The sequence below is a fragment of the Tursiops truncatus genome, chromosome 13 (genome assembly GCF_011762595.2).
Source record: "Tursiops truncatus isolate mTurTru1 chromosome 13, mTurTru1.mat.Y, whole genome shotgun sequence".
NCBI classification, from domain to species: domain Eukaryota; kingdom Metazoa; phylum Chordata; class Mammalia; order Artiodactyla; family Delphinidae; genus Tursiops; species Tursiops truncatus.
Genome location: NC_047046.1, coordinates 61,510,052 through 61,520,868, shown reverse-complemented (window position 1 = coordinate 61,520,868; position 10,817 = coordinate 61,510,052). Strand labels below are relative to the sequence as shown.

Here is a 10,817-nt window from a genome sequence, read left to right as displayed (position 1 = left end):
GTAGAGGAAAAATTGAGCCCTAGCCCACTCTCGAATGAGACTTTTGATTCTGGACCATTCTTCTCAGGATTGGCAACCACTCTATTAGAATTTGTGCTTGTTATACTTTTTTTTTAAACCGATTTTCTTTTATTTATTTATATTAATTAATTTTTGGCTGCGTTGGATCATCGTTGCTGCAGGCGGGCTTTCTTTGGTTGAGGTGAGTGGGGGCTACTCTTTATTGTCGTGCGCGGGTTTCTCACTGCAGTAGTTTCTGTTGTTGCGGAGCACGGGCTCTAGGCACGTGGGCTTCAGTATTTGCAGCACGCCGGCTCAGTAGTTGTGGCTTGTGGGCTCTACAGCGCAGGCTCGGTAGTCATGGTGCAGGGGCTTAGTTGTTCCGTGGCATGTGGGATCTTCCTGGACCAGGGCTGGAATCCATGTCTCCTGCATTGGCAGGCAGATTCTTAACCACTGCGCCACCAGGGAGGTCCCCATGCTCGTTATACTTTTTTTTTAAAAACAATTTGCTCTAATTCGCAAACAGGATTCTTTTAGATCGAATCTAAAAGAACTGCGATTCTCCAATTTGAGTGCTTATCATATCATCTAGCATGGTGTGGATGCTTTTCAAAGATTCAGATTGCCCCCAGTTTTTGACTCAGAGGGTCTGGAGTGTTAGCCAGCGATCTGCGGATTAATCCGCGTTAATTCTCCCAGCAGGAAACGGTCTGCTGCCAAACCGCCCAGTTGAAATTACTGTTTACTGCACCTACATCACCAAGGTTTAATAGCTGTAGCTTCGGACCCGCCACAATCAACCCCCCTGACGGTCAAGCTAGCCGCGCCCCAGGACGGGGTGACGCCAGCATCATTTCCCTGCCGGGATGCGGTCTGGTAACTGCTTCTTGGCCGGTTCCGCTACCCATGTGGTCGCCCAGGGCAACCATAAGGTCGACGCGAAAGATCAAAGTAAATGGGTAACCAATGCCTGGGCCGAGGCTGGCAAAAGGTCTAATTAATCATTTGGAGGTTCAAATCTAAAAATGATACTTAAAAAAAGTAATTACCGGCAGATTCGCGTCCGGGGGAGGGGCGGTACTTCCGGGTCACGTGTGCTGCCGCCTTGACCTTCCTCGCAGCTCGGCCATTTTGTCCCAGTCAGTCCAGAGGCTGCGGCTTCGGAGGAAGCACCTGAGGAAGAGCAGCGAAGATGCTATCCGTGCGCGTCGCCGCGGCCGTGGCCCGCGCCCTCCCTCGGCGGGCCGGGCTGGTGAGCGCGGGGTCCCGGCGGCAGGGAGGGGGCTCGGCGGCAGTAGGTGGTGATGCACGGGCTCGGCCGCTCTTTCTGCGCGGAGGGTGAGGGGCTGTGGCGGCCCTCGCCATCTTGCTCCGCTGGCCACTCGGGCTGTCTTGGGCTGGCGGCGGAAGGGCCCTTTGGTCGCCCCGTGCGGGAGGGTGCCGAGTGCTGCAGGGGAGGCAGTGACCTTCGTGTTATCCAGAGATGGCGCCTCCGGAGGAATCCAGTCTTTGTCTGAGAGAGGCCTTGAGTGAAGGTCAGGACTGGGGCGCTAGTTTTCCGAGGCCTGCTGCGAAACGGCGAGGTTCGGTCCCGCTGGTTCTCCGGGACTTCCTCGTTGAAGGTCAGAGCACTGTTGTCAGGCCTGGTTGAAGCGAGCTTGGGGAGCCTGACATTGTATTGAAGGTCAGCAGGCCCCAGACTTCCACCTCTTCCCCGAGGTCGGTTCAGAGGACATCAATAAATGAAGGTGGCTTTCTGAATGCTTCAGTAGGCGGTCTCTTAGTGCTGAATAGTGAAACGATCATGAAAACACCGTACAGGTGCAAATATGCATTTCACTGCGGCCGATACCTTGACAGCAGAGGAGCTGGCTTCTAAATTGTCCTAGTCAGGCAGATTTTCCTTTGTGGTGCTTTGACGTGTTTTAAGATTCCTTGAGGAATCGTTAGTGTTTGAGAAATCAAGTAGAATAAAATGGAACATAGGTTGGAAAAAACCTGTGGAGGTCAGTGCCCTTCATTACTAATATCACTTGGAGTTACGGAAATAACTTTTAGGTCCTGTGTAAACACTTTTACTTGTTCTTTCATTTTAAGAGTAATCTCAGTTTGGGAGGTGAAATAAATATATTGGTCATTTTACTACCCTAACCACCTTTGGTACCGTTTTGGATTTCTGTTAGCAAAAAAAAAAAAAAAACATTTTTAATGATTTTCATCCAGGTCCTATAGAAGGAAGTGTCTTCAGAATTGACATTGACCAACCACAGTGTTTCAACTTGAAGGAGGAGGGGTCCAGATTACTGCAAGCTTTGTTGACATTTGTTGGCATTTTTTTTTTAAAAAGTGCATGTGCCATATCTCTTAGTTTCTAATCAAACTCTAACATTTACAGGCTTTTTATTTTTAAGGTTGAAATAGAAAATCTATTGAGATTTGCCCCTTTTAGGAAGCAGTTTATCAAATTGAGAATTTCCGCAACTCAATTGAAATATATCTAAAGTCAAAATAATATTATCTGATGCCTTTAAAAAGAAAGATATTTTGTTAGCTGTTGCTTTTTAAAATATGCTCTGCTTTTTTTAGCATATTTATTGTGTACCAGGAGCTGCATAATAAATTTTCACATAGATCAAAAGTGCTTTCTCAGGTGGTTAATATTTACGCTGATAATTTGATCAGGCCAAGCCTGCGTTTGTTTAAGCTTGCTAGTTTTATAAAGGCTTTTTAAAAAATTAAATTAACAAAAAAATCCTTGCACTAGGTCTCCAAAAATGCTTTGGGGTCATCCTTCATTGCTGTAAGGAACCTCCATGCCTCTAACTCTCGTCTTCAGAAGACTGGTAAGTTGTTAATTCTGTGTCTACACCACACTTACTACCTTGCGATTAAGTGAAAAATGAAGTTACGTAGGTTACATACCTATTGTGGATGTTTTGGGTTTTTTCCATTAGTTAGTGTTTTCTTTCAATTTTAGTTACTATGGTATCTCAGATTCTTAACCCATAATGAGCCATTTAGCCCTGTCTTGGTAGGGTCTCTTGTTCTAGTGAAATGAACTATAATTATGTATTTCTCTTTTGATGTTAGTACAGGTTCTTTTTTTTCTCATAATGAATGCTCCTTTGGTGGAAACAAAGTATATGTCAGGTGGTGGGCACCGTTTCTGATCTATGAATCTTTTCCTCTCCTAAAAAACACTGAAAAAAAACAGGTAATTTTTACCTCTGTGTTTTTCAAAGACAATAATTGGTAAGCTATACCTGGCAGTCTGAATTTGCACATTGTAAATGCAATAGAGAGGTGAGGAGGTAAGTTTAGGAAGATGCTGTAGGTTGGGGAATTTCTTTTGAGATGTGCATTTGAAATAAAGTTAGGTATCTCCCACATGCTGAGATGAAGAATAGTACCTGTATCCTTTTAAAGGAAAAGTTACAGGTTTTCCCCACTATTTGAAAGTGGAACATTCTAATGAAACCTTTCCTTAGCTGAAATGGCTAAAGTGTGAAGAAGCGATTACCCTTTTTTGTAAAAGTGAAATGGCATAAATGGAACTTTCAAAAAGAGGGGGATACCTGTACTTACACTTTGTTAAACAGTTGCCCTTTTTTTTTGGCTGCGAGGCGGGAACTTAGTTCCAAGACCAGAGATTGAGCCTGCGCCTTCAGCAGTGAAAGCACAGAGTCCTAACCACTGGATCACCAGAGAACTCCCAAAGAGTTGCTTTTTAAAATACACTGCATTTTAAAAATATGCTTTTTATAGAGTTTAGTTTGAGTTATATTCAAATTTTAACATAAATACAGATTTCCTAGAGATTAAACCAAAGAATTACAAGATAGGAAATGTTTATTTTAAGGGTATTGCTTAATTTGATTAGCTCCTTAATCTGGTTTACATTTGTCTCGTGAAGTTTTCTCTCAGTCACTTGGATTCATTTTCATAGTGGTAGGTATCAAGCTTTTTTGAAAAGAATGTTGGACATTATGTTTTAGAATGCAATTTAATTATTATGATCACAACTCTAGTTTATATATTGTTAGGGAAATGAGTTTTGAAAAGGTCTTTGGCCCAGGCTCTTTTTGTAATGGAATTGTCCTCTCTTAATAGGCACTGCTGAGGTGTCCTCTATTCTTGAAGAGCGTATTCTTGGAGCTGATACCTCTGTTGACCTTGAAGAGACTGGGCGTGTTTTAAGTATTGGTGATGGTATTGCCCGTGTACATGGGCTGAGAAATGTTCAAGCAGAAGAAATGGTAGAGTTTTCTTCAGGTTTAAAGGTGAATTATAAAATGAGATTTTGATGTTTTAACATTGGTGTCTCCTCAGTTAATTCATTTAGTAATTCAGAGGTTGTGTAAGATTTTTTTTTTAACTTTGAATCTGAATCTGCTTCACTGTTTGTGTTTGTCATTATTTTGATTGTGAAAAAAATAAATTTTTTGTTAATCAAACTTTTTACCCTAGGGACTGATTTACACATAAGTTGTAAACATTAGCATTGAAATATAAAACTGAGTAAATCTTCACCCAGATTTTGAGAAGTTCAAGTCATCCTATACGAAAGCATTTGATAATTTTAATTAAATTCATTTCCGGTGAAAAGTTGAAAGCCACTGACTTTGTATTTCTAGTAAGAGTGGATCTATTGTTGAAAAGTGAGCTAGTGATGTAGCTATCAAGCTCTCTAATGATACAAGTCTACTTTTTTCTATTAGATTGAGCCTAGTTGGGCAGTAAGGTGAGAAAAGTTGTAGGAGTCACGGGTTCTCTGATGAAAGCAGAGCATGATATCCAGGTGGACCAGGGGCAGTAGGATTATCCACTAATCACACAGGGGGAAAGATCTTCTTGGTCTGCTTGGTAGTGTCCAGTGTGGAAAAAGAGCCTGTTGGTGTGGAAGACTAATTATGGAGCCGAAAGTTTTATCAGTAGCTCTCAGACCTTGGCTAAGAATTTAACCTCTCATCTATAGTGTATATATCTTTGAGAGGTTAGGCTGAAATAGATGAACTGAATTTCCTTTTAGCTTTTTTTTTTGGCTGTGTTGGGTCTTCGTTGCTGCACATCACATGGGCTTTCTCTAGTTGTGGCGAGCAGGGGCTACTCTTCATTGCGGTGCACTGGCTTCTTATTGCAGTGGCTTCTCTTGTTGCAGAGCACAGGCTCTAGCTGTGTGGGCTCAGTAGTTGTGACCTGTGCAGGTTGAGTAGTTATGGCGCACAGGCTTAGTTGCTCCGCGGCATGTGGGATCTTCCTGGACCAGGGCTCAAACCCGTGTCCCCTGCACTGGCAGACGGATTCCTAACCACTGTACCACCAGGGAGGTCCCAACAGGGCAATTATTAATTTAAATTTTAAATAGTCACATGTGATTAGTGACTACTCTGTTGAACATCAGATATTCAGACTAAAGATTTTGTACCTGTGATGATATTCCATGATATTCCTCTGTATTTAGTGTAAGTAATTCTCCAGAGCTTCATTTATTGACCAGAGTCAGTTCCTGGACTAGCCTTTTTGCTTTGGTTGTGATTTAGGGACCTAAAGTCTTACCATTTTGAAATATGATTGTAATGATGAGAGATGACCCAGCACTGTCATATTATATAGATTTGTTCTTGATTAAGTAGCTTTTAATCTAACTTTTTACTAACCTGATGGGTACAGGTTCTGACTAGATAGTTTTTAAAAATTGTTCATGGAGTTCTCACAGATGTGAATCAAGCATGTCTTAAAATTCCCAGTTGACCTGCATCGCTTTATTTCATACTGGCACCCAGTTCAAAAACCATAGGCAAAGGAAATGCAGTAGAAAAAGCTTAAAACTGTTCAATTTCTTTGCTGCTTTTAGTTCTTAGAGGATGTGATAAGGTGCTTCTTAGGCTTATAATTCTAACCTATAATTATTCAAGGGAACGTGTTGCTGTTTTAGAAGTCTTAACTAAGGAAGATTTTTCGTTGGAAAAATACTCACGAGTAAACCAGATCTGAAAAGTCAATATTACTCTTTCCCTCTATTTTCATATGTAGTGTAGGTATATGGGAAGAAGTGCCACTCAAGCTTCATGGGTATTCAATTGTGTCTTTTGTATAGGGTATGTCTCTGAACTTGGAACCTGACAATGTTGGTGTTGTTGTGTTTGGAAATGATAAACTAATTAAGGAAGGAGATATTGTGAAGAGAACTGGGGCTATTGTGGATGTTCCGGTCGGCGAGGAGCTGTTGGGTCGTGTAGTAGATGCCCTTGGTAATGCCATTGATGGAAAGGTAGGTTTAACATTTATTAGATGTGGTTGTAGCTTCTAACAAAGAGCCAAACTGATTGGTCTGGGGTTTCTTTTTATCGTTTAACAGGGTCCAATTGGTTCCAAGACCCGAAGGCGAGTTGGTCTGAAAGCCCCTGGGATCATTCCTCGAATCTCTGTGCGGGAACCAATGCAGACTGGCATTAAGGCTGTGGACAGCTTAGTGCCAATTGGTCGTGGTCAGCGTGAGCTGATTATTGGTGACCGACAGACTGGGTAAAGACTTGATAGCTTGTTGAAAAGTTCTAACTAAAATTTGCTCTGTGGAAAGATTACTTTTAGGCTTGGAATGGTAAATACTTTGGATATCCAGGAGAGAGTAGAATGTGATGTGAGGAGGAAGAGGAAGAGGAGTGAAATTTAAGTTGGGGGATCCTTTGAAGTGTTTAGTAATATTTATGTTTATTTTCTCTTTTCAAAGCAAAACGTCAATTGCTATTGACACAATCATTAACCAGAAACGATTCAATGATGGAACTGATGAAAAGAAGAAGCTATACTGTATCTACGTTGCTATTGGTCAAAAGAGATCCACTGTTGCCCAGTTGGTGAAGAGACTTACAGATGCAGGTATTAAGGAACTGTAGTCTCGTTGTTATCTGGGATGCTGCTAATCTTAGGATAGCTTATGCTTAATGTAGGCTGATTTTAATTACTCCTTAATGAGCTGAAGTTTCTAATATAAATCAATACAAAAGTAATATGTAAAAAACTAGTAGAAAACAGCAGCTAACTTAAGGTTCTGTCAGTTTCTTTGAAGTAGAAGGTATTTGGATAATTTTAATAGTAAGTCACAGTAGTAAAGCAGTTAGATAATTTTTATTCTAGTCTCTAATCTAAAATCACAGTATTGATAACCATATAAAACTTAAAATTTATTTTCTTCTCAGATGCCATGAAGTACACCATTGTGGTTTCAGCTACTGCTTCGGATGCTGCCCCACTTCAGTACCTGGCTCCTTATTCTGGATGTTCTATGGGAGAATATTTTAGGGATAATGGCAAACATGCTTTGATCATTTATGACGACTTATCCAAACAGGTCAAATGAAATGTATTTTTAGACTCTGTATGTTAGTGCCCCAGTGGTAGTTGACAAATGTAGCTTCTGTCTAATAGGTGAACTTCACAACCCTTTTCTATACCATAGGCTGTTGCTTACCGTCAGATGTCTCTGCTGCTCCGCCGACCCCCTGGTCGTGAGGCCTATCCTGGTGATGTGTTCTACCTACACTCCCGTCTGCTAGAGAGAGCAGCCAAAATGAACGATGCTTTTGGTGGTGGCTCCTTGACTGCTTTACCAGTCATAGAAACACAAGCTGGTGATGTGTCTGCTTACATTCCAACGAATGTCATTTCCATCACTGACGGACAGGTATTGATTTTATGATTAAATAAGTGTGAAAGCTTCGGATGATTTGAAGGCATTGGTTGAGATTAGTAGTTTTGAACTAATTTGTTAAATGCTTTTTAGTTTTCATTATGGAAAATCTCAAACGTAAAGAGAATAGTATAATGAAAGCCCACATATTGCACCCATTTATCAATTCGTGGTATAGTGTACTTCATTCTTGCTTTCTTTTTACCCACTGTTCTCTTCCCTGTATAATTTTGAAGCAAATCCTGGAGAAATCACACCACTTCACCTGTATAAGATTCAATATAGATATGATACCTGTTCTTTTCTCATCTCACTCACATTTCCTAATCTCAGCAATAGAATATGCAGGTTGATTGGGTTGTGAAAGATTTGAGGAGCTCTTTACTATAAGACATTTAGCATTCTTCCTGGCTTCAGCATTTGCTACAATGACTTAATTTTGAAAATAGTTGATTTCTTTAGGCCTGCTAATAAGCGTGAGTATTTTCCTTACATTGTAGATTTTCTTGGAAACAGAATTGTTCTACAAAGGTATCCGTCCTGCCATTAACGTTGGTTTGTCTGTATCCCGTGTTGGATCTGCTGCCCAAACCAGGGCCATGAAACAGGTAATTTGCATCACTTTGTCATTAGGTTAAAAATCAAAGTGTATGGTGGTCTGTGTCATTGAGGTAAGTATTTTTGTATCGTGTGAATTAACCATTTCTGTATTTTAGGTGGCAGGTACCATGAAACTGGAATTGGCTCAGTATCGTGAGGTTGCTGCTTTTGCCCAATTTGGTTCTGACCTCGATGCTGCCACTCAACAACTCTTGAGTCGTGGTGTGCGTTTGACTGAGTTGCTGAAGCAAGGACAGTATTGTGAGTTGTACTTTTCCATTTGGTCAAGTTCCTACTGTGTGTTAGGACCTGGGAATATCGCATAGCTCCTTATAAGAATATGTGCTGTTAATCTTTGATCAGAGATATTGTCTTTTGAATGTGATTGATACCTGTGTTAATTAAAGTACAGTCCTTACCATTTGAATGTAAATGTGAGGAAAGGTGTACTAATACCCTTCTTTTGGGAGTTAAGACATAGTAGATTCCATTCCTCCCCACCATCGCCCTCTTGGCTATATGATTGTGGAATTTGGCAGATTTAAAAGAATGTTAGTGTCGGGAATTCCCTGGCAGTCCAGTGGTTAGGACTCTGCCAAGGGCCTGGGTTCGATCCCTGGTCAGGGAACTAAGGTCCTGCAAGCTGTGCGGGTGCGGCCTAAAAAAAAAATTAAAAAAAAAAAAAGAATGTTAGTGTGTACTACCTTGCTATAAAATTTCAGCAAGTTATTTATACCCAAAAGAATATAAATGCTGCTGGATGATATACAGTGCTCATGGAATATGCTCAGAGGTTACACTTCAAGGCTTACCATTATGAGGAAAAAACTGATTCAGGGTGGGGAGGTGGGAAGGAGTACTGATGTGGAGTTTCCACTTGTGAAAGTAGGCAATCTGTAGACACGTGTTAATAATTTGTGGAAAAAGTAAGTTTCTCTGACTTTGGAAACATGGCATTTATTTGTTGAGCAACTCACTTATTTCTTTTCAGCTCCCATGGCTATTGAAGAGCAAGTGGCTGTTATCTACGCTGGTGTCAGGGGGTATCTTGATAAGCTGGAGCCCAGCAAGATCACAAAGTTTGAGAATGCTTTCTTGTCTCATGTTATCAGCCAACATCAAACCCTGTTGGGCAAAATCAGGTATGAACACAACTGATGTCTTCTTTTTTGTAAGCTTTAAAATGTAAAGTCTTGTTAAAATTCTTTTGAATTCTGTAATTAAGCTAGTCATTGAATTTTTATCCAGGTCAGAACTGATCTGCTTTTGTTTTCAAAATAGGGCTGATGGAAAGATCTCAGAAGAGTCAGATGCAAAGATGAAAGAGGTTGTAACAAACTTCTTGGCTGGGTTTGAAGCTTAAACTCCTGTGGATTCACATCAAATGCCAGATTGGTTTTGTCATTGTTTCTTCTTGTTCCATTTATAAAAGGATTATTGCAATACTTCAGATGTACAGTAATCACATTAAAATAAAGGTTCCATTATTGCTTGGTGGCTTTCTATAGATTGTTTTTGCGGTACGCGGGCCTCTCACTGCTGTGGCCTCTCCCGTGGTGGAGCACAGGCTCCGGACGCGCAGGCCCAGCGGCCATGGCTCACGGGCCCAGCCGCTCCGCAGCATGTGGGATCCTCCCGGACCGGGGCAAGAACCCATGTCCCCTGCATCGGCAGGTGGACTCAACCACTGCGCCACCAGGGAAGCCCTATAGATTCTTTAAAAAGAATGGAGATTATACTTTGAGGAATTGGTAAACATGTTTCTTAGCTTTTTTTACTTGATTATTATAAAGTTAGCAGGCCCACATAATATTCGAGACTGAGTTCTTTGTAAGATTCTAGAGTGCTTTGTGATTGATTAAAAAGAAATTCACTAACTGTATATATGTGGCAAAGTTCATATTTGATAATGTTGAAAAGTCTGATTGACTTCTCTTCCCAGAAGACTAATTTGCATAAAGAGGTACTGTAGGCAGGAAAAGAACAGGGCAACTAAAATTGTCAAGGAAATAAAAAGCTAAGTGAAGAGTGAAAGATTAGGACAAAAATTGAGAAAGGAGGTATCAGAGTAAAATTGTGAACATGTCAATATTTTCTCATTGTGTGCTTTAACGTACCTTTTATAAGCTGCAGTTCTTAAGTGATCAAGTTTTCATGGTTAGTATTTTTGGTCTTATTTAGGAAATTTTTACAGTCAGAAAGATAACTATATTTTCTACTAAGAGTTCTAAAGATTTGCTTTGTCATCTGAGCTTAATTCAGTATTAGAGTTCTCCAGAGAAATAAAACATAAACATAGCTGTATAGAGAGATTATGGGATTGGCAAGTTTGAAAGGGTAGATGGGCAGGTTGAAGACCCAGGGAACAGTTGCATCTGGGGGTAGAATTCCTTCTTCCATGGTGGACCTCAGGTTTTTCAACTGGATGAGACCCGCCCACGTGGAGAGTAATCTGCTTTACTCAAAGTCTACTGCTTTTTAAGTGTTAATCATCTAAAAAAATACCTTCACATGGGACTTCTCT

The 10,817-nt window shown here is 40.8% G+C and overlaps 1 protein-coding gene across 1 annotated transcript; it reads left to right on the top strand.

The window, feature by feature from the left end:
• Positions 1–1,101: 1,101 nt before the first annotated feature.
• Positions 1,102–9,787, top strand: ATP5F1A (ATP synthase F1 subunit alpha). The gene is made up of 12 exons (XM_004317665.4): positions 1,102–1,255; positions 2,768–2,846; positions 4,114–4,283; positions 6,101–6,274; positions 6,362–6,528; positions 6,734–6,882; positions 7,203–7,354; positions 7,463–7,687; positions 8,194–8,301; positions 8,410–8,554; positions 9,285–9,435; positions 9,575–9,787. The coding sequence occupies exons 1-12, from the start codon at positions 1,196–1,198 to the stop codon at positions 9,654–9,656; spliced, it is 1,662 nt and encodes a 553-aa protein (XP_004317713.1). The 5' UTR covers positions 1,102–1,195; the 3' UTR covers positions 9,657–9,787.
• Positions 9,788–10,817: the final 1,030 nt, after the last annotated feature.